Raw genomic sequence first — 24,370 nt, 5'->3', positions numbered from 1 at the left:
GGACTTAATAGCTTTCATCAAGGGCTAATATCATTTCGTACATCATGTTGCTTCTTACAAAAGTTTAACGGTCCCCCTAAACCAAATCTTTGTCAATACTGCCAGTCAACCATAACAATAGGCATAAAGTTAAAGAATTTTCTGTTCTGTTACTCGGGTATAAAGCTAAGCAGGGGTAAAAAAATAAACAAACAAAAACCACAGATACACATATCAAGAAAAATAACTAATCATTCTTTTCCTTTAATCATTAAGTGTTAAAGTGAAAGTATGAAGTGGTATATGCACTGGAAGAGAGTGGCCTTGCCTTTCAGGTCTTGTATGTAGCCCTCTTTGCAGCTGTGCATGAGCTGAAGGATCCATCTGTGCTGAGCTCCGATACACTGCCAAGCAGGGTCACCCGGTGCATGAAGGTCAGACAGGTACCTGAAAAAGCAAGGTCAAGGCTGACCAAGTAGTCTTCCTCTACACAAGCCATAAAAAAGGATAAAAGGAAAGCTAGCATATTTCAAAATCATCACATTTTTTAAGAAAACCTAAAATTTTATCAATTAGTAAAGCAGTTGTCAGTATTAGTCTCTAATATTTAGTTCTCTAAAATTAGTCTCTAATATGAAATACATCCAAATTTCTTTTCATGAAGTTAACAAACAATAAAGCTATATTTTATAAGACTAGGACTTTATAAAAAGAAATAAACATGACAGAGACCATTTACGATGATCCAATATACTTAGGGAGAACTTACCTTTATATGTATTTACACTGACTTCCCAGAGTGCTGCTATTTAGTTTTGTCATTATATAAGCACAGGTGGGAGCCAGCAGAGGAAACCCGGGGAATATTTTTTCGATTTCAGTTGGTTTTTATTCCTTTCTGGCCTGAAACATAGCCACTAGATGGCACAATGACACTGTTTTCTAGACAGTCTTAACAAGGGTCAACTGAAACTTAAAGCCATTTTATTATATGAAGAGATTTGGTGACAACAAGCACTTACCTCTAAAGTCTAAATCCTAATCATGACTCAGAAAATATTTCTCTAGATAGCATAGATGGGAATTTTTCATAGATTTAATGTAGTTCTTAAAATATTTAAAGTCTTTGTACCTAAAATATCTAAGTCCAGATGGACAACTGAAATACATTTAAGTTGAAAAAAATCTGCTAAATATCATTCAAGATTTGGCACTCTGCCCTCACAAAATAAATATAACAAGTTAAATCAAATTAAATCAATCCCATAAGCTGAATTTATTGTCTTAAAATTACTCTTAGACCATAAGCTATCTGTTGTCTTAAGGTTAAAGATTTTTGTTCAATGACAAATTTTAATTAATGGTTACAAGCTGTGACCTCTAGCCAAATCTTAATAACTCAGAGATCATCTGATGCCTCTCTCCCATTTCCAGGACGGTATTTCCTTACTCACAGACATCTCAATTAGTAGCTAATTAAAGGAAAAACTTTTTATAGTAAGTCAGCAATGAATAAATGTTGAGATGAAATCTGACATCACATTTAGGACCTCTCCGCCCTCACCCTGACCTTCCAGGCTAATGGAGACAGCCTGGTTTCTGAGAAGAGCTGGGCATTTATTTGTCCTGCTAAGGAGCCCCTTAGACAGCATGGCTCACACTACAGTGGGCTGCCCGAGAGACAGCCCTGAGAGTTGGCCATTCTCCTTCTCCCTGACTCTATTTACAGTCTACAAAGGTGGGTCTGTAGGAGAAAGTGACAAATCAGTTAACAGCATTACTAGAAGAAAAACCACAATCTAGCAAATTACATTTAGCTTGGCCTAAATAATTCATTTCAAAGATTTCAAAACCCAATCAGATTCTTTTCTCATAAGGCTTTCCTCTTTTATTGACTAGAATATAAATATGATAAATAGTATGTTGTGTCATTTCTGAAAAAAATATGTGATTTTATTCTTTCTTGCTAGGAAGACTTTGTCTGACAAATTCGCATTCTCCTTAGATAGGTTTATTTCGCCTCCAAAAACTTCTGCAACACTTTCTCCTGACACTTTCACTCATATAACAACCTCAGATTTGTATTAGCTATAAAATACTAGTATAGGAATATCCTTTTAGAAAATAGTTGCTTCCCTTTAATTTTTTAAAATTTTATTTCTTTATTTCTTTATTAAGGTATTACATATGTGTCCTTATCCCCCTATTGCCCCCCACCTCCCGCTCGTGCTCCCCTAGTGTCTGTGTCCATTGGTTATGCTTAAATGCATGCATATAAGTCCTTTGGTTGATCTCTCCCCCTTACCCCCACCCGCCCCTACCTTCCCTCTGAGGTTTGACAGTCTGATCGATGCTTCTCTGTCTCTGGATCTGTTTTTGTTCATCAGTTTATGTTGTTCATTATATTCCACAAATGAGTGAGATCATGTGATATTTATCTTTCTCTGACTGGCTTATTTCGCTTAGCATAATGCTCTCCAGTTCCAACCATGCTGTTGCAAATGGTAAGAATTCCTTCTTTTTAACCATAACCCTTTAATTTTTAAACTTCTAAATAGGAACACAGATGATCCATTACAAGAATCTTTCTTGAGCGAGAAAAATCAATAAGCATTTTTTTGTTGAGTAACTTTTAAAATTGTAAGTCTCTTTAATATAGTCACTAGGTCCTTGCAAAATTTAATGACAATCCTCTTTCTATTGTCTTATTAATGGGTATTACATTAAAAGTTTTATAAAGAAAAACATGTTCTCTTAGGAATTCTAGTGTTTTAGTTTAAAATTACAACCTGTGCTAGGCTTTTTCCTTGGTTAAATGATGTAATCCAGTAAGTTTCTTCTTTTCTTTTAGTAATAAGTAGATTAAAAATAAGTACTACTTTCATTTCAAAATATTTGTTTAGAAAATGACAGTTTATTGCCATTTCTTTTAAAGCTGTGTATTAAAGGACACTTTGTAAAAGACATTTTTAAAGGAAAAAAAAGTTAAAATATGTTAATGATATGAGCATAAACTCAATATTTTAAAAATTAAGACGTTTTTAACCCCATTCTGACATAATTTTTAACAATTACCAGGGATAGGTTCATACTGACATGGGAAAAAGTATATGCAACTTTCCTTCTTGCTAAAAAAATGAAGATCAAGACAGAATAAGAAGAGTAAAAATAATGAGTAAAAATCTATTTTAATTAGATAAAATAGAAAACAAAAGACAATACAGTAATAATCTGATTTTCACCCATATCATGCATAACTTCAATTATTAAAGCCAATAGAGATGTATTTTTGTTGATGATAAAGCTGTCTCTACCCCATGAGGTACTCATAGTACCTGTCATCATAGATTCCAAAGTCCAACAGAAATCTGACCTGAATCTTGTTATTATTAAAAAGAATAATAGCAGTTCTATGCTCAATGTCTTCTCAAAACATCAAAAACAAAATAGTGATTAAAAAATAAACAAACTACTGGACATTGTTATTGACATTCTTGTTCTTTATCCTTTAAAGTAACAGATTGAAAGCATTTAGATAGACCATTTAAAAGAATCTTTTTAAAAAATATCTACCATCTTTTAAATGCTATCCAATAGGTTAACCAGTCATAAGAACTGTTAGTTATCTATATATAGTAATTCACTAGATAAAGAAATCATACTCAATACGTTTAACACATCACTATCAGCAAATTTAATAGAATAAATGTCAACAATAAAATAAATACAAAGCATAATTAGAGAACACAGACAAAACACTAATCAACTGTATCCTGGACAAGACAATTAACATTCCTACAACTCTGTTTCTTTATATGTGTTTTTTTAAAAAAAAAAAAGTACCTAGATAACTGATGTGTAGTTTATTTCTACAAGCCAAAAAATTTCCAAATACATTATTTCTTATGAAGATAGCCTAGAGAAAAGCAAAGATAGGCTCTGAAAGCAGACATATAGGAGTCCTAGTACGAGCCATGTGTGCTGAAAAAGCAATAAAATCTGAGGTGCCCTGGCTGGGTGGCTCGGTTGGAGTGTTGTCCCATACACCAAAAGGCTTTGGGTTTGATTCCTGGTCAGGGAACATATCTAGGTTGTGGGTTCCATCCTCAGTTGGAAGCATATGGGAGGCAACTAATCGATGTTTCTCTCACATCAATGTTTCTCTCTCTCGCTCCCCGCCCCCCTTTCCCTCTCCTCTCTCCCTCTCTTCCTCCCTCTAGAATCAATTAAAAACAAAACAAAACAAAACAAAACAGACATATCCTCGGGTGAAGATTAAAAAAACTATCTGAAGCTCAGTCTCCTAACCAGTATACCAGGTATAATACACATGCCCCAATGTGGTGGCTGGGAGGATTAGAAATGATAAACAGCGCATCTAGCATGGTGCCTGGGCACACTGCAGATGAGGGGTAGTGGCAGCAATCAATTTTAGTATTCTCTACTCCAAAAAGTCTCCTTTCCCTTTCCTGTTGGGCAACACCAATGCTGACTATGACAATGGCTCATACTCCTACTGTGCTCCTGCATCACTAGAAACAAGGAGGACTGCATGTGGACCCTTGTACCTCCACAAGTGAAAACAAAGCAGCAGCTTTCAGACCAGACCATCTTTCCAGACCTGGGAATTATTTTCAATGGTCACATACTAACAACAGCCAAATGCATAAAAATATGTAGTCTATAATCACTTTATAACTACCTAATATTCAATAAACTTCACTGACAGAGAGGGTATTTGGTTTGAAAAATAATAGCTTATTCTGAGAACAAAGGTCACATTCAAAATATGACAGCAGAAAATAAAGTTATAGTTTTAAATTATGGATATAACAGATTAAATTTATATGCTCAAATCCTGATATAAACACTATATGTATATATATATATATGACATACAAACACACACACACAATTTATTGACTACGTATTATGTGCCTGGTGCTATATTAAATTCTTAAATGTATTCTTGATTATCTTTGCAACTAAGACATAGATTGTGTTAACATGTCCATTTCAAAGATGTGTTAACATGTCCATGATAAAGAAAACTAAAGTTACCCAAAGTGAACAGCTAGTTCCCATTAAGCTACACTGCTTCTTTCTATGGCCTTCTTGTCATACCCTGTGATGTCCATCATTTTCAATATTACTGCTACTTTTTTTTTTAAGTTCCAGACTTTCTTTTCAACACTAAAAACTTTCAGAATTTTCTTTACTGCTGAACTATGGCCCACTCTTGTAGTATGGAGAATTTCCTAATACAGGGAGCTCTTCCTGCCTGTGGCCTGTGGGTGCCCACCTGGTGCAACAATTCTGCTAGATTAGGTAAGCCCTTGTTGAGCAGGAGGAAGAGGTGACTAAGCAATGAGGCTACTTTTTCTTTCCCCAAATACATAGGAAGAATTTTCTTGCCCTTAAAGAGTGAGCACTTGCAAATATATTAGTATACAAAAGAGTTTTAGTGTTCTGCAGTAGGTACTTCTAAGTGTTTTCCCTTTGATTATTTCATCAATCTCCTAATTTTCCCCAAATTAGCTTTAAGAGTTAGATGACATATCCAGTACTATACAGATATATGTGACTTGTGAAAATCCTTGCAAAAATTTTACCTTATATAACGTTTCTGGTCATGTAAGGTCGATGGTGTCTCAAGCAATTTGTCCAGAAGTAATTCTCTTAAGGCTTCAATCCGTGTTTCTACTTCAGCATAATCTATTTTTAAAAAGGTACAAATATACAAGATTTACAGGATGGAAACTTAAGATCACATTACAGACAGTAGAACAGTGGCTGCCTTGAGGGTTATAATGGTGAATTGAGAAGAGGCTCAAGGGAACATTCTGGAGAGATGAGAACATTCTATCTGGGGTGTGGGTTACAGCGGTGTGTGCATTTGTCTGTGCACTTAAGTTAATATAAATTAACTATAAGAAAAATAAAATCAAGTTTTCTGAGTCTTTATGGAGTTGGAATTTACAAAGTTAATAAAGCCCTGTGATATTTCTCCTAGTTGATAAAGCATTGCCATAGGGTATTTTAGGCTTTTCTTATTGTTTTATTTTCTGTACCTGGCATTAGAGATCATTTCAAAAGTTGTTTTGTTTACTTTAATGTAGGGTTAGAATTCAGAAATACATCGCTCTTTCTGAAGAGGGAAGATTAAAATGTAGGTTTCCATTTCTAAAAAATATCTATAATTGACTCTTTCCAATGAAAAATAATAATATAATGATGGTCAATAAGTAGCAAAGAACATCTAAGTCTAACCAATCCTATAGCTGTGGTTGCTCATTTTCACTACATCTTAGTAAGAAAAGCCATATGTTATTTTTGAGGTAATAGTTTTACATTTAAAAAGATCACCATATCAATAAAAACTAAAAAGGATGTAACATTCTTTGCAGAATACATCCCACATTCTTTCTGTGAAAGGAAAGGAGAAGATCTAAAAGCAATAACAAGCCTTACATTTCTTGAAAACTTGCACCTCTGTTTTTCCAAAGAGTGACTTGGCCTTTTCATAGTCATTAATAACCACATCATAATCACCCTTTAAAATAAAAAAAATATTTTGGAGACTGTCAGCAAAGTACAATGAAGACATATGGTTAAGATAAAAAACATCTTAACAACACTTTAAAATTTATGATATCTATAACCATCAGTATATAAATACATACTCTACCTTTTGAATATTCCTTTCAATATTTAGAGGAAGGTTGAAAAGAAATTTAAATCGCTGGAGGACATTGAGTGCATTTCTAGTGGAATCTGCCTTGTCCTTTCGACCTAATACTTCTTGAAATAATGTATCTGCAGTATTACTTGCTCCTATTTTAAAAGAAAAAATTCAAACTTAGATAAAAATTGATTTTATTTAGAAAAGTATAACTGGACAAATGAAATAAAATGTCAGATAGTTATTGAAGCTTTACACTAAAACTCAATAGACTTTTTTTCAAACATTAGCTATAAGGGAGATCTTTCATGGTTTGCTAAAATACAATTTCCATTTTGCCTACTAAGTCTTTTCTTATGTTAACAATGGTATCCAATTAAAAATAAGCATATTTACCAGGCTCACATAAATTCTTCAATGTGAACCTACATTTTATTTTAGTCACTCTTGTAAATTTTATAGCAATTATAGGCCAGTTGGATACTTCATTAATTCAGACAATAGGTTAAAACACACACATATATACATGTGCACACTCACATACACTAGTTAAGTTCCATGGAATCAATATCTACATATGTGGTAATACACAAAACAAGAAAAGTATTTTACAGAAAAGTGTTCAAAGGAAATATATCAGAACCAATCCTATTTCTTGCTAAAATTACCTCTTTGTATAGCAGGCACAAAAAATTACATAAACATTAAAATGACAAATTTTAACATATCATTAATCAATATTTCTTAAATCAGCTAATTCTTATATTATACACAAACTAACCTAAAAGACCTCAAACTATATGAATCACTGTAATGAAAGAGTTGCTTTATCTAAAGTGAAATTTACTGTGTTCAAAAATAGTTAAGCTTTTTCAACTTATGAATTATTTTTAATTAGCCACAAGGGGAGAAAAAGAATAAAGTGTTTTCAGCTGTTTGATCATTGCACATAAAAAGTTTCTACATTATCTGGTCTAGTGACTATACTTTAAGCAAGATGAAAAAATTACCTCAGCCTCACTGGGTGGCTTGCATGCCACATTCTCCACTCCACACTGTGGGTGGGCTGATCCTGTTAGTCATCTTTGTAACATAATTGTTTTATCTAAATATTGTTTAAATTCTGTTGAAATTATAAAAGCCTAATATAAAAACTTTGTTTTGTCAAAATAGCTGCTTTCATCACATTCTATTTAATGTCCAATACTAAATTTCTGCTACACGATGAGAAAAACATACTCTCTTCTTGCCACCAAACCACATGCTGGTGGCTAAAAGAACATTCCAAATCTGATTAGAGTTAAAACTTTTTCCTTCAATGAAAATTATTATTTATCATATAAAAATATTAACTTCATGAATTGAGGCTAAATGAATATATGAAAGAGATTAAATAGTTTTAAAAGGTTGATTACCTATATGTGAGCTGTGGATACTAAATCCCTAAGCACTTTTTTAATATACAATGAAGAAATTTACAGCAAAAAGTATGAGAGTTCAAAATTAGATTTTTCTCATCTTATTTTAAAGATATTAAAAGATACAAACTAACAATTTTAACTCCTCTAAAAAGCATGAAAAACAAGTGCAGGTAGAAAATCCACTAATAATTAAATAAAATATAAACATTTTATAGAGAAAAATTTGTAGGCAGAAATTGTAAATTATAATTTCTATACAGAAATGTGTATATATATATATATATATATATATGAAGAATTTTAATTTATGCACTCAAAGAAATTGTGAATTATAATCTTAATTTATAGATAATTTCCATCCATGAATTTTTATTCTGTTATGAATTTTACTGCACTCACAATAAAATATTGGGAGTTCATAATTCTTTGATAACTGGACAATCATATCTAGTAATAAAATAAATGAGAGCAGTGAAACCGAGATTTGTGCAAGCTGATAAAAATTACCAGCAGTTCACAAAATTCATTTTATGTCTCGTTCTCTAGAGCCACTAAGAAAATGAAACTGGATGGGAAACACACAATGTTGCATTATAAAGTTGTACACCTGAAATTTACATAATGTTATTAATCAACTAGAGGCCTAGTGCCTGGAATTTATGCATGGATAAGGTCCCTAAGCCTGGCTGGCGATCGGGGCCAATCAGGTTCCCTGCCTCCCTGCCTCCCTGCCTCCTCCTTCCCTCAGCCCTCCGCAGGCGCCACTAGTCGCCCACTATGTTCCACACTGCCCCCTGCTGGTTAGCACACATCACAGCGAGCGATTGAACTCTGGTCTCATGGTTGAACTCTCGAGGGGACACTCTGCATACTAGCCTTTTATATATAGCGATGTTACCTCAATACATTAACATTTTTTTAAAATAAAGAAAATGAAACTACTAAACTCAGCAGTGTCCACACGAAAATGACACCACAAATAAGCCAATTAGTCAGTCATCTTAGAACAATCCCCCGGGGTAGCAATCCTACACACCCTCACCTATACATCCAACTTTTAAGGCACCTGGCAGGGGTTTGAACATCCAGGGTGTAACCATAGAACAAATCTAATTCTACCAGCCCTGGGCAAGTCTAGACCTGGAAATTGGTCCTTTCTCAACATAAGCTACCTGGAGAGTGGCTGTCATTGTCTCAGTTACGAATGTACCCCGAGAACTAACAGCAATGCTGCTATAATAACACTGTGGCTGCCACCATTATAGTGGGCTGACTGAACAATAAAATTTTCTTCAATGTAAGATGGGACAACATGGATGGACTTTCAAGACATTATGAGAGTGAACTAAATAAGTCAGATATAGAGAAAGACAAATACTTCATGGTATAACTTAAAAATAGACTCTAAAATAGGTGAGCTCATAGAAACAGAGAGGAGAATGGTGGTTACCAGGGGCGGAGGGTTAGGGGGCAGGGGAAATGGAGAAATGTTGATCAAAGTACAAACTTCCAGTAAGAAAATGAATACGTTCTGGGGATCTAGTTAATAATATTGTATTATATACTTGAAAGTTGCTATGAGTAAATCTCAAATGTTGTCACCACAAAAAAAAAAAAAAAAGAAACAGAATTCTGTGACATGATGGAGGTGCTAGCTAAAGCTAAGGCAGTAATCATACTGCAATATAAAAGTGTAGCAAATCAGCATGTTGTATACAATATTACATGTCAATTGCAGTTCAATAAAGCTGGGGGAAAAGATGGGAAGAAAAGTCACTGCAGCACTTCACGCTAACCAATCAAACTCATTCCTTCCCATTCATCTATATCTTTAACAATGAAAAAAAAAAAATTTTCTTTGTGCCAGGAACTACTATCATATAGAAAAACTAGTCATGTAATTCTAATGCTGTCCTATAATTTCAAGCATGTCTGTTTAAAGCAAACATGCTTTCTCTTATTTTGAAGTGACTTATTGGTCCTTTTCATGGCACTGACACCTGAGACAGTATATCACAGAAGTGATTTTTAACCTGTGGTCTCTGCTTGATGTGAGTTGAGGGGATTGTGGGGAGGATGCAAAAAGTGCCCTACCCACAAAACACACAAACACACACACACACACACACACACACACACACGCAATATATACCAGGATTAGGCAAGTTAAATGAGATTAGGAAACATTAAAGTATCTGGTAATTTAAGGTAACTTAAAAATGTAGACTTAAATTCATACTAAAACAAAGACCACAATGAGACATAACAACATATTTATTGTATGTGTCTCAGTTTCTGTAAACAGACAGCAAAAAATGGTAAGACAGGCTGTCATGTATAACATAATGATATTACATGAATAGTATCATTGCCAATGGTTAATGCTTGTTTACAGAGCCATTTCGGATACTGGAATTATATAGCACCACATGAAGTACACAGAATGGAATCTTAAAGAGGGGACGTTGGCTCATACTACCCATCTCTTTTCAACTCCCACTCAGTAATGTCACGTTGGTAGCTTGAAATCAAACATGATGGGAAAATTTGCACATTGGAAATGCTAATATTAGGGTTAGTTTTCTTTTTCCTTTTTGGCATGCCAGTTGTTAAACAATTACCATTATAACAAGTAAAAATCAGTTCCTTATTCACAAACTTTACTCTGATATTCCTCAGTGTTTCAAGTCCTTAGCTTTCTTCTATTAATTTTACACATAGTACTTAGGATGAAATTATTCAGTCCTGTTCATTGAACTACCATCTCTACACTGCTGAGTCCCAAATCTATATCTTATGTTACGTGTTAGTGTAAAACTAACTTTTACACATATTTTAACTACACATACAATAATTTTTTTTATGAATTCGCCCATCACAAAGAAGTCCTTTATTCTGAGCAATTCCAAAGATGAATACCTGTTTTCCTGGGGGAGATAGTTCAATCATTCAGCCCTCACTGATTTAAAGGGAAACTATGAGAGCATTTCTTGTGACACCCTATGGGACCAACTTGTTCCCTGAAGATTTCCCTTTGAATGAACCCTGACAGCAGAGCTGAGAAGGACAATATCAGAAGCACATCAGTTTTAGGGGGCTTGGAGCACAGGAATAGGACCCTGAGTCTAGGCAGATGGTTGGTCAGGCTTCATCATAGAGGACAGTGGAGAAAAGATTACTGGATGGACAATCAACTCTTACCCCCTTAGTTTAACTGTCTTTGGGAAGAGCTAAGGAAGTGGAATGGAAAAAAATGAAGATCTCATGGAGGGAGAAAAAAACACTTTAGCATCTATGGGTCCTTTATAACCTAAAGGGAGTTTGGAGAAGCCTTTGTGGGTGGATAAACATATACTACACATGTAATATCTAGCACTTACTCTATGCTAGGTGCTTGTCTTAAAAGTTTATATTAATTATTCTAAATTCTTATTCTGAAAACATATATTAATTGCAATACATTTAAATTTACTCATGTCCCTGTAAGATAAGCACTATATTTATCACTATTTTATAGTGCAGGCAACTGAAAACACCGAGAGGTTCTTCAACTTGCTCATTGTGACATAGCTAGGAGGTACTGAGAGAGAAAAAGATATTATTGGGTACAACCCTCAGGAGTCTTAAACTCAACATGTTATAAATCAAACTGAATTTTTTCCTCTCTACTTTTCTCCTCATGCCCCAAACCTGCTCCTTCTTCCTCCATTTGTGGCCAAATATCAGAATTTCATCACTGACTACTTCCTTTTTCTTCTTTTCACCTCAAACAGTGACTGAATGCTGCCTTTCTCCTATCGTTAACATCTCCCACCTGCCATTCACTCTACCTTCATCACCTCTGCCTTAATTAAGAATCCTCAGCACTTCACTCTTACAACTGTACCTACTACCTGGGCTTCTCTTAGTCTAGCTCCCTTCTAATCCTTTGTCTATACAAAGGGCACTATGTTCTTTGAAAAGTTCTAACAGCATTCCCTTACTGAAAATCCTTCAATAGCTCAGTGTTCAGGATAAAGACAAATCCCAAACCCTGTAGAAAGCTTCTCATGAGCAGACACTCTTCCATCTGGCACCCTCACCTCTCACTTCTGCACACCAGCCATGCTGGTTCCTGGGTCTAGGAATGCAGTCCATCTCCTTTTTGAAACCGGTGCCTTCGTCACACTGTTTGCTCTGCCTGAGACAACCTGCATCCACTTAGCTGCCCACCCACCAACCTCTTCTGGCCTGGCTACTTCCAAATCCTTTTTTAAAACTCATGTGACCCTCCCCTGATATTCTCCCCACTCCACTTTTCAATTAGATCTCCCTTGTGAAGACTCCAGATGTACCCCAGGATTACCACCAGCAGAGGATGATCGCACCACAATCTATTCAACTGATTTTTGACTGTATTTTCCACTAGACTATACAGTCTGAGAAGTAAAGCCTAAGTTTAGTCTTCATATTCTTGGGATAGAACTAACAGGTGCTCAATAAATGCTTATAGAGAAAGGACTAAAAATCTGCCTCTGAATCAGTGCTCAATACTCTTTCTACTTAGAGAGATGGTACTGGCCAGTAGAAGCCTTACTCTGTATGGTGTGCAGTCCCGCACAAATGACTGTGCAGCTGAAACTGAATGCTGCCTTTCTCATCTCGTTTTTTATCGTAAAATTTGCATGTATCAAGCACCTTTTCTATGCACTGACAAACTGTCATACTCCTTTCTAAGTTTATCCTTTGTACTTTCAATGCCATAGATTATCTCTGAGTGTTCCTTAGGCATTGCTTCCTGTGAAACATCATCATCTTTGTGAGCCAACCCCCTCTTTTAATATCCATTTCAGTAAAATGTGAGTTTATCTCTGGGAGTCAAGGAGGCCACACAACTGCCCACTTTGCTATCTGTATGTGAACTGACAACACATGTACAGTGACCAGTCACCGATGGACTTGGAAGGGACAAATTGGTCACTGATCACTTGCACATTTGAAGAGCTAGCAACTGAGTTTGTACTTTATGCAATTATAGCAAATATATTGTGGTAACTGAAATTTGAACTGTGTTTTGGGGGAACAGGTGTATTTAATTGGACTGTGGTAACTGAAATTCAAGCAATTCATGCGTATCAAAACCATGCACAGCAAGGTCAATCAGTAGTTTAAAGTATAAATTTGGAGCCAGATTTCTAGACATAAATCTCAACTCTACCACTTACTACTTATATGACATTAGGTAACTCATTTGATCTTTCTGGGTTTCAGTTTTTTTTCATCACTAAAAGGGAGATAATAGTACAAACCTCAGAGTTATTATGAGGACTAAATATACATAGAATGTTTCCAAACACTGCAAATGTTTTAGCTATTACTACCATAGCTTCTACTACAAATACTTATATGACATTGTCTATACTCCCATTGTCCAATAAGCTAGCTAGTAGGCACATGGGGCTATTCCAATTTAAATTAATTAAAGTTAAGTAAAAATTAAAACTTCAGCCAAAACCGGTCTGGCTCAGTGGATAAAGCGTTGACCTGCGGACTGAAAGGTCCCAGGTTCGATTCCGGTCAAGGGCATGTAACGTTGGTTGCGGGCGCACCCCCAGTAGGAGATGTGCAGGAGGCAGCTGGTGGATGATTCTCTCTCATCGATGTTTCTAACTCTCTATCCCTCTCCCTTCCTCTCTGTAAAAAAATCAATAAAATATATTTTTTTAAAAAATTAAAACTTCAACTCCTCAGTAATACTAGCTACATTTTAAATCCTCAACAGCTACATTTCCATCTTTACAGAAGTTCTATAGGACAGTCCTATTCTATACTCTTGGAATAGGTAAAAAAAAAAAAAAAAAAAAATAGAACTGGATATGCAAATTTGATATAAATAATAGTCATCACTTCATCACTTGCTTGAAATCAAGAGAAAATTTTTAAGTTAAAGGCAAATCTGTGAAACACATGTTAGTGAAAATAAAAGAATTTCAATGAAAGGCTTCAGCACTGGTAAATTCTTAATAAAATGGACTAAGTTTCTTATAGTTAACATTATACATTAAAAATTAATTTATAGCGAGAAAAGTTGCCCAAATTTTAAAAACTTTCATTTAAAATAACTCAAGAAAAATGCATATTGATTAATATATGATTATACACAAAATTAAAGCATTAATAATAATCTAAGTAAACTACACTACGGTCATACTCATCAATCCTTCCTTCCTTTCCAAAGAAAAGAAACTAAATTTTCTGTAGTAGTTCTACAATTGTTCTTTTGATCCCCCAGTTGCATAGCTTTTGAAGTCTTGGGTAACTATGGCATACCTCTCTAGATGGAGAACATGTTTGCAAGGCTGGAGCCATGCCTCTTTCAGCTGTGCAACCCACACTGGACTGAGCAGGGTTATGTCTACACAACCAGTCTTAAATAAAAGTTGGTTAAATTGAATTAGCAAAACTATATCAGAAGATAGTAAACATCAACATCAAGTTGATAAAAATGATTCTGGAAAAACGGTACTATTATAAAGAATATACTTTAAGAAAAAAATTATACCAGAAAGTCTTGAAAGAGAGTCTCATAAAGAAGTAACCATTTATGCTGAGCAGAACTTCATTCAAAAAGAACAAATTTCAGTAGAAAGTTAGTATGACACATTTCTAAAAAAGGTTTGTGGTTATAAAGGAATAGAAGTAAAATGATTTCCCTTACAAATTTTACACAAGTCCGAAGGGAGAATTTCCTAAACTACTTAAAAGAAAAAAAAAATATATGCTAACACACTATGCTAAACCTAACACTTAAAACGGATCTTAATTTTTTCAAAATCTTATAAGTGTCTATTTTCTTTTACTGATAACAATGATATACTTACTATGTCAGCTTGTCCCTACAAATCACCTTCGAAAAGCTAATGAAATAAATCTCACTTTCTTTACAGATACCATGGTTCATTGACAATTTCTATAGTGAAAACAACGTTCTTCCATGACCTTAATATGTCTAACTATGCTAATATAGAAATAGCTCTAGTGAATGTTTATTTGGATTAAATTCAGAATATATTCATTTCAGCCAAGTTGGTGACATGGTTCCCAGACAAAAACAAGGCAAAATCTCAAGGCAAAATAATAATAACAACAACCAGAGGGAAAAATATTTAAAGCCCCATTAAACTCATAAATATAGGAGGAAATCTAAGTACTCAAATTCTACTACCAATGAAAGCCTATGTCAAATTAGGAATGACACATTTCTATGTCTAGAAGGAAGAAAATACTTTCTTATCAGAGATCCATAGATTTATGAACAGATATTTACAAAAAAATCTCAGTAAACTGTGCTCATGGAAATAAATTAAACTACAAGTGCAAAAACTAACTTGATATCATAGTTCTGCATTCATAGGATCACTAAAAATTTGATGAGATGGTTCTTAATTTCTTTAGTTACTCTTAACCCTATTATGGGAAAATCATAGGCTATACTTATTTCAACAAACAAGGAGATTCCTTTGGACATTACTGCTCCTTGTCAAATGTTTACCATATGCATGAAAGAGTATAATTTATTTTTAAGTCACCAATATTAAAACAGGAATTGATTCATCTGATGAGTTTCTTCCAAACCAGTATTGTAAGTACCTGGGAGCTAGTATATCAGAAAAAAGACATAAAGGGAGGTGGATAGATCTCCAAATTCCGCATGTGTCAATTTCTCCTGGCTTACAATTTTTACAAAATGTCTCAGAGTTAGAAACACTCTTAATTATGCAGTTGCCTTAAATTTGTTGTGGAAAAAGGTCAGGTATAAATAAATGACATATAGCATCTATTATTCTAGTAGCTGGTATTATTTGCATTAACAATGGTAGATACTTGAAGATGCTTTTTCAGGTTTTTGATCAATAAGAATCCTGGCTATTGAGTCAGTGCTTTTCTGTCTTTAATTCAAGATGCTATTTTTATAGTCATCTCTTTTATGTTGGCAAATTTTACTTATTAAGAAGTATATTGGCTTGTTTTCAAATTGTAATTTCTCATAAGTAAAATGCAAAAAAACCCACGCAGGATATTCATTTTCAATGTTTTTATTCCCCTTTATGTTCATTAAATCATGATTATTTAGAAATAAGTACTAAAATGCAACTTATTGCCTTGTTCTGTGAAACCAAATCCAAGAACTATATTAAAGCTTGTTATAAAGTCCATAAATAGTTTTGGGTAGTAGAACAAAACTTACTGTTTAGAACATTCTCCAGTTTTTGCGTCATGGATCCTTCTACTTTTTCCGTTCCATCCGCTTCTAGTTTTTGATGGATGGCTACAACAAAATGTCTAGTTAAAATTTAGGCTATTTAAATGGATGGGAATACATTACATTGAAATGACATTTATAAACAGCTTTTCAAAATGGTCATACTATTTTCACTGATGGAAAGAAGCACAAATGTGCAAAAACTCTGCATAAACTCAGCAGAGTAACTAAGAGACGAGAGTCTAAATTATTCATAATTTCATGCTATTAAAATAGTACATTATACACAAAATCATGTGATCCTGAATGTTGAGTGGTAACAAGAGTTTAATTACAAAAGAAAAGTAAGACTTAAGTAAATAATATCTTTGATGTTTGGTCATAGGAAAGTTAAACGTATTTCTCAGTTCATCATCTGCATGCTATTTTTATAGTGATCTCTTTTATGGCAAATTTTATGTACTTAGAAGTATATTGGCTTGCTTTCAAATTATGATTTCTCATAAATAAAATGCAAAAAATCCCTGCAATTAGAAATATTACTATTTGAATTATATCACGCTAAAAATATTTAATTTCAGTCTTGGGACATAATATGGTAAAATACATATTATTCATATAATATTCATACTATAATTATTTCACTGGAAGTTCCAAAGAAATATCTAGTGACATCTACCAAAACATCAATTTGTGGATGTAGAAATTACACTGGAGTTTTTCGCCAATATTCATACATGTATACAGAATTCTTATAAAGATTATCAGGAAATCACTTATATTTTAAAACTGTTTAGCCTATTGAAAAGGGGAGGTTTCAAACAGAGCAAATCAAGCTTAGGTGAAGCACTTAGGAAATTTTCAAAACAAAATGACCAAATATAATCTCAAATTCAAAATTGTGACATAATAAAAATAATAAACATTAATTGAACCATGACCATAAGTTAAGCCCTATGGTATTTCTAATGCATACTGCTCTCGTAAGAGGCCAATGATGCATGTTGTACTATTACTTCTATTTCACAGATGGCTCAGTGAAAATAAATAACTTGGCCAAAGTCTCAAAGCCAATCCCAAAATTTGAACTTAAGAAGTCTGATCCCAGAACAAAAAAATTCACCTATCTAAACAGCATCAACTATCTAAGTCTCTATTTTCACATCCTTAAAATGAAAATAATATGTCAGTTGCGAATTGAATTCAGTTGCAAATAAAATGACCTCTCTCAAAAATAATAGCTGCTAAAACACCTAAAATTTTATTCTTTCGCATAATTTACTCTAGCAAAAACTCAAATGCAAGATGTGTAACTCCACAGACTTCACAGCCAATAAATACACTGAACTTAACATCACTCTTATGTCAGCTATTCTCCAACTCTTTCCTAAAGGAACTTACTGGTTCTGCTTCAACCCTGCCAGTCATGGGTGGCAGAATTCTGGGAAGAAAAAGTCTGTCTAAGCAAAAAAAAAAAAAAAAAAAGTGTATTTCTTTTAAACCCTTAAAGAGATAAAAATGTCCAAATATTATAGAGTTAAACTAGAAATACTTCCATGTTCGATACAAGCAAATCTGCTCACACTGTTTATTTAAATGTTGCTATAATTTTCTGACCATCCAGTTGGCACTTCTTGCATTTCACTCAGTAGGCACTGCATGGGGTTTGTCCACAGCAATGAGACATGACACCTTATAATAGCCCTGCTTCAAATGCTACTTTCTACATCAAAATTAGCATTAAAGGAAATCATTCAGCCACATTTTCTGTTGCTAACAAAACTCATCACTGATCTGCAGGTCAAGACAAGGTGAGCCTAGCTTCCCCCCACCTCCCAGCTCAGCATACAGGTCCTCTCTGCTGACAAAGCAGCTTCCTGACAACCAAGTCCACCACTGCAGAGCCACTGTCAAGCTGTCAGCCAAGCATGAGGACGGAGAGACACAGGGACCTGATAAAGGCTATCCTATTTTCCAGAAAATTAAACCAAAAACCCCAATGTTTGGTTCATTTGACCTTTAATTTTCTCTAAAAACATTTTTAAATAGTATAACTCAATAAGCAACTTGCTAAATGATCAGAGGTTTCTTTTGTTACTAATCTATTGAAACTTGAAGCAATTGAATGCCATAAATTTATATTTGAGAAACAAAAAAAAGTATGTATATAAAAGTTCTATTCAAAGAAAAATCAGAGTTATAGAAAGACTGCCAATTGATTCACTAAAATTATTTTAACTTTCTAGTAAATTGTAGACATCAGATAGAGGCCTGGGGCACAAAAATTTGTGCACTTGGGGGGGGGGGGGGGTCCCTCAGCCCGGCCTGTGCCCTCTCGCAGTCTGGCACCCCTCGGGGGATGTCTACCTGCTGGCTTAGGCCCGCTCCACGGGGCATCGGGCCTAAGCTGGCAGTCAGACATCCCTCTGGCAGCCCGGAAGCCCTCGGGGGATGTCCACTTGCCAGCAGAGAGCAGGCCTAAGCTGCAGTCAGACATCTTTAGCGCTGCTGAGGAGGCGAGAGAGGCTCCCGCCACCACCGCTGTGCTGACAGCCTTCAGCCTGGCTTGTGGCTGGGCAGAGCTCCCTCTGTGGGAGTGCACTGACCACCAGGGGGCAATTCCTGCATTGAGTGTCTGCCCCCTGGTGGTCAGTGTGTGTCATAGTGACCAGTCATTCCCAGTCTTTCTGCTGTTAGGGTCAATTTGCATATTACCCTTTTATTATATAGGATAGAGGCCTGGTGCACGGGTGGGGGCCGGTTGGTTTGCCATGAAGGGTGTCTCGGATCAGGGCGGGGGTCCTGCTGGGGTGCCTGGACAGCCTGGGTGAGGGGCTGAGAGCCGTTTTCAGGCTGGCCATGCCCCCCAGTGACCCAAGCTCCCAGCCTCTCCTTTTTTTCTTTTCTTTTTTTCAGCGCCACTGGAAGCAGTTATCTGGGATTTACTTATCTTCTATAATTGAAACTTTGTAGCCTTGAGCAGAGCCGAGGGTCGGACGGGGGGGCAGGAAGCTTGGCTTCCTCCATTGCCGGGGGCAACCCAAGCCTCCTGCTTGCTCCAGCTCCGTGGACACTGCCATCTTAGTTGGGTTAATTTGCATACTCGCTCCTGATTGGCTAGTGGGCGTGGCTTGTGGGCGTGGCTTGAGCATAGCAGAGGGATGGTTAATTTGCATGTTTTTCTTTTATTATATAGGATTTATATATTATTTTCATATACATTTTACTAATTTTCTTTCATCTCTGACACTTCTATTATAGAGAAAGGGAAAATAGCAATATTCAAATATTTCCTCTAATTAATTCCCTTTTAATGTGCATGAATTTTGTGCACCTGGCCACTAGATATTAAATGAGACACTAAGAAATGGCATGTGTGTATGGCAACATCTCTAAGGGTTCAGTGTCAGGTACACTGTGGCGTATATAATCTAACTACTATGTTACTACTAGCCTGTGTGACATGAAAATATTAAAACTAGGTCCGAGATTGACAAACTATTTCTACAAAGAACCAGAGAGTAAATATTTTAGTCTTTGTGGGCCACAATGGGCCTCTATAAAGTATTCTTCTCCTCCCATCTTTTTCTTTTTTAAAAAAACAACCCTTGAAAAACATAGCCCTGTTTAGCTCCTGGGCCTGTATAAAGAAAGGCTGGCCTAATTTGGCCTATGTGCTAACCTCTGAGCATAATATTTACTAAAAGAAAAGTCTAGGAAGGATTAGGGTAAGATGTATTAATAATTTAAATTTGTTAGAGCTTTTCAAACATTTAGTATCTACTTCTTATTCGACCAAATTTGTATGAGTGGCTATACATATATAAATTCAATTTAAATTGTTTAAGTAATCTGTGAATCCTTTCCTTCCTCAGTTATATTGAAAAAAAACAAATAATAATGTAATTGCAACTACTACATAGAAGACTAAAGAATTCTCACTTAGAGGATTCTCACTTAGATAATTGGGTCTTATATAACCACTAGAGGCCTGGTACAAAATATTCATGCACTGGGGGGTAGTTCCCTCAGTCCGGCCTATGCCCTCTCACAGTCTGGGAGCAGGTGTAAGCCGTCAGTGAGACATCCTTAGCACTGCCACAGAGGCAGGAGAGGCTCCTGCCACCGCCACTGCACTCGCCAGCCTTGAACTCGGCTTCTGGCTGAGCAGGGCTCTCCCTGTGGGAGCGCACTGACCACCAGGGGGCAGCTCCTGCGTTGAGTGTCTGCCCCCTGGTGGTCAGTGCATGTCATAGCGACCAGTCTTTCTACCATTTGGTCTATTTGCATATTAGCCTTTTTTTTTTTTTAATATATTTTATTGATTTTTTACAGAGAGGAAGGGAGAGAGATAGAGAGTTAGAAACATCGATGAGAGAGACATCGACCAGCTGCCTCCTGAACATCTCCCACCGGGGATGTGCCCGCAACTCAGGTACATGCCCTTGACCGGAATCGAACCTGGGACCTTTCAGTCCGCAGGCCGACGCTCTATCCACTGAGCCAAACCGGTTTCGGCATAGCCTTTTCTTATATAGGACTAGAGGCCCGGTGCAAAAATTCGTGAACAGGGGAGGGGGGCCCCCTCAGCCCAGTATGCAACCTCTCACAATTCAGGACCACTGGCTCCTAACTGCTCACCTGCTTGCCTGCCTGATCACCCCTAACTACCCCCACTGCCAGCTTGATCACCCCTAACCGCCTCTGCCAGCCAGCCTGGTTGCCCCTAACTGCCCCCTCGCTGGCCTGGTCACCGCTTACTGCCCCCCTGCCGGCCTCATTGCTCCCAACTGCCCCCCCCCTGCCTGCCTGGTCGCTCCTTACTGCTACCCCCCGTCAGCCTGTTCACCCCCAACTACCCCCCTCTGCTGGCCTTGTTGCCCCTTACTGCCCCCCCCGCTGGCCTGGTCACCCCAACTGCCCCCTCCCGTGGCCTGGTCACCCCCAACTGCCCCCCTGCCAGCTTAGTTGGTCCCAATTGCCCCTCTGCTGGCCTGGTAGCCCCCAACTGCCCCCTTTGCTGACCTGGTCGCCCCATGCAGCCTGCTGTTCAGTCGTTTGGTCGTCCCTCACTAACTCCTCTGCCAGCCTTGTCACCCCACACAGCCTGCCAGCCTGCTGTTCAGTGGTTACTGTTACTGTGACGGCGTCCCAGACAATTTACATATAGATACTTGCCTTCATACATTAATACAGTGGTTTTCAACCTTCCTAATGCCGAGACCCTTTAATACAGTTCCTCATGTTGTGGTGACCCTCAACCATAAAATTATTTTCGTTGCTACTTCATAACTGTAATTTTGCTACTTTTATGAATCGTAATGTAAATATCTGATATGCAGGAAGTATTTTCAGGGGTCATGACCCACAGGTTGAAAACCACTGCATTAATAGATACTAACAACTTAATGTGCCAAAAAATCAATATGGCTCACACCACCTGGAGTAGCAGCAATAAAAGTAATAAGGAAAGGCGAACCAATCATGTACTAAGTAACATGTGTTTAGTTACTCTGCTTTGGCCTCTTTATTCTGGTACTCTTTCGTGTATCATAAAAAGAAATAATTCATACAGTTTGGGCCCATAGTTGTCCTAAAAAAGAACAGTGCTAATGCTGGACTTACTATTAAAAAACAAGTGACTGTACAGGTGACAAGTTTAAGGGGTAGTTAGGGAAATGATTACCAAAAGGAAGGTGACAATCAGAGGGCACTGAGGAAGTACAGAAGGCCTTTAATGTTGGGAGAAGCTCCATGAACATCAGCATAACCTGGAAAGACTGCTGTGAGCAGCAGCTGGTAAGAAACCATGGCTCATCAAGACTTCAAGGGATTGGGAAAGAATGGCAGAGACAGCCATGGGAAAAGTGAAGTATATGATACTAGAAATATTTTTGTAGGATATAGTAAAGGAAAACCTATAATAAACACACTGAGATTAACATGGGCAGATTAGTTATGCCAGACACACTTCTTGTCAAGTTCTAATTAAAATAAACACAAGAAAAAACAACAACTGACCACAGCATAAAAATTTAAAGATAAAGACCAGCCCGGCTGGCATGGCTCAGTGGTTGAGTGTCAATCTATGAACCAGGAGGTCACGGTTCAATTCCCAGTCAGGGCACATGACCAGGTTGCAGGCTCGATCCCCAGTGTTGGGTGTGCAGGAGGCAGACGATCAATGATTCTCTCTCATCACTGATGTTTTTCTCTCTCTCTCCCTTCCTTTCTAAAATCAATAAAAATATCTTTTTTAAAAAATTAAAGAGGGAGATCTGTCTGACAGGTTTATTATATATAACTTAGATTTAAGTAATGCAATTAAATTGGGCATTAATAATATATCAGAGTTCTGTGAAGAAAACATGCCCCATCCCACCCATTTTTACCTTTGGTATAGTAACAGAAAATTGACATATATTAAGAAACAAACTTGTTTTCATAATCTTGTAAAACTAAAACTAACTTTAAAAAACAAAAGTCTACTACAATTAGATTAAAAAAGGAAAATTCACATTTCAAATTTTGAAAACAAAAATGGCATCACTAAAGAATCAATGTAAATAAAGGAAGAACACACAAATAAACTGAGTTGATAATGAGAAGGGCCTAGAACATAAATTTTAAATAATTTATAAATTATAATACAATGCTAAAAAATATGAAAATCTTGATGAAAGAGAGAATTTTGGGAGAACCCAAAGACAAATAAAACACAGAAAAGAGAAATTAAAAATAAATAAATGGATATATACATATATCTGCCAGTGCTCACCTCACTTGAACCCAATGATCCATCATCACAGTGCCCTACAGGAAGAACAAGCAGACACTAATGGCCTCTTGATGTGATCAAGCAGGAAGCACATGCTAACTACCACATGGCCAAAAAGGTTGAAAGTGAATCTTATTAATGTCCAAAAAGGTAAGTACAAACTATAGAATAGAGACTAAAATAAGTTAAATGACACTATGGGAAAGTAATCAGTCAAATCCAGATGTTAGGATATCCTACAGGACAAATAACCTTACTTCTTCAATAAATCATTGGCATGGAAAAAAAAAAGGGACAGTGCAATAAAGGTGAGGGAATTGTTTAATTTAAAAGAGAATTGGGAAGACAAGATGGCGGCGGAATAGGCAGATGCGTCCCAAGGCTTGTCCCGGAGCAAATAGAATGAGCAGCTGAAACTAATAACATACACCCCGAATTGGCAAAGTATACTCAACTGGTGAGACAGTTTGCAGCCAGGAAGGGCAGAGTTCCCCTGGAAAGGTAAAAACCAGGGATCTGGGCAGGAAAGTTTGCCAGACCTCTGAGCCCAGAGGGTCAGAGGGAGACCGCACAGCCCCTGACTATGGAAAGAAGGTCTGCGGGACTGTTGGCGCCGGGGGATTTGAGATCTGGGTTACGTAATTACGGAGGACTGAGCCCAGAGGGGGCAGCCTGAAGCACTGACCAGACCATGCAGTGTCGGTAAGAGAGGAGCTTACAGACTCAGTCCTCCCCATTTCTGCGGCCGGCGTTTCTTTGTTTGCTTTCACTGAACCCTGTTCATAGGACATTTCGGATACAGACACTCATCCGTGCTGAAGAACGGGAGAAGGTGCGAATGAGTGGAATCTGGGGAGAGGCTGGGGAGAAAAGGGGGTCCAGGAGAGGTGGCAGCAAATTGAGCGCTGAGTCAGGCCTGAGCCCAGGACTTGGGCAGCCATTTTCTCCTAAGGATATAACTCTTCCCTCCAGGCCCCAGGCAAGGAATACAGCCACACCCAGATTCCACCCTGAATGAGATGAAGGATTAAAATAATCTGATTAGTCCCTGGGAGTTAACTGGGTCTGGCATATAGAGGGGCCTTCAGTCCCAGCAACAGAAAAAAAAAAATCACAGACATTCCAGAAAACTGAGATCTTAAGCCAGCCAAAGGAATGACATTTCAATTTTTCATTTTTATTTTTTTATTATTTTGTTAGCTTTTTTTTTGGCTTTTTTCTTTGTTTTCCCTTTTTTAGTTTGTTGCTCTTTTTTTGGCTTTTTTCTT

At 36.8% G+C, this 24,370-nt stretch overlaps 1 protein-coding gene across 4 annotated transcripts in view; it reads right to left on the bottom strand.

Moving 5' to 3' along the window:
- The window catches only part of EXOC2 (exocyst complex component 2), a 274,269-nt gene that overhangs the window by 119,082 nt on the left and 130,817 nt on the right, over positions 1-24,370 (bottom strand). For all 4 annotated transcript variants that reach the window (XR_011470289.1, XM_070405830.1, XM_070405831.1 and 1 more), the window contains exons 7-11: positions 16,310-16,390; positions 6,668-6,813; positions 6,451-6,532; positions 5,592-5,694; positions 308-426 (exon numbers count right to left, since the gene is read on the bottom strand). Coding sequence is in view for 3 of the 4 variants with exons in the window: in XM_070405830.1 (XP_070261931.1) it covers positions 308-426; positions 5,592-5,694; positions 6,451-6,532; positions 6,668-6,813; positions 16,310-16,390 (531 nt within the window). In the remaining variant the exon portion in view is untranslated. The remainder of the gene's footprint in view (positions 1-307; positions 427-5,591; positions 5,695-6,450; positions 6,533-6,667; positions 6,814-16,309; positions 16,391-24,370) is intronic.

This window comes from Myotis yumanensis, unplaced genomic scaffold (genome assembly GCF_028538775.1).
Source record: "Myotis yumanensis isolate MYYU_CA2020_CCGP unplaced genomic scaffold, mMyoYum1.0.hap1 SCAF_2, whole genome shotgun sequence".
In the NCBI taxonomy this organism is placed as follows: Eukaryota; Metazoa; Chordata; class Mammalia; order Chiroptera; family Vespertilionidae; genus Myotis; species Myotis yumanensis.
Note: the sequence above shows the minus strand (reverse complement) of the source record. Positions and strands in the feature narration are given on the sequence as shown.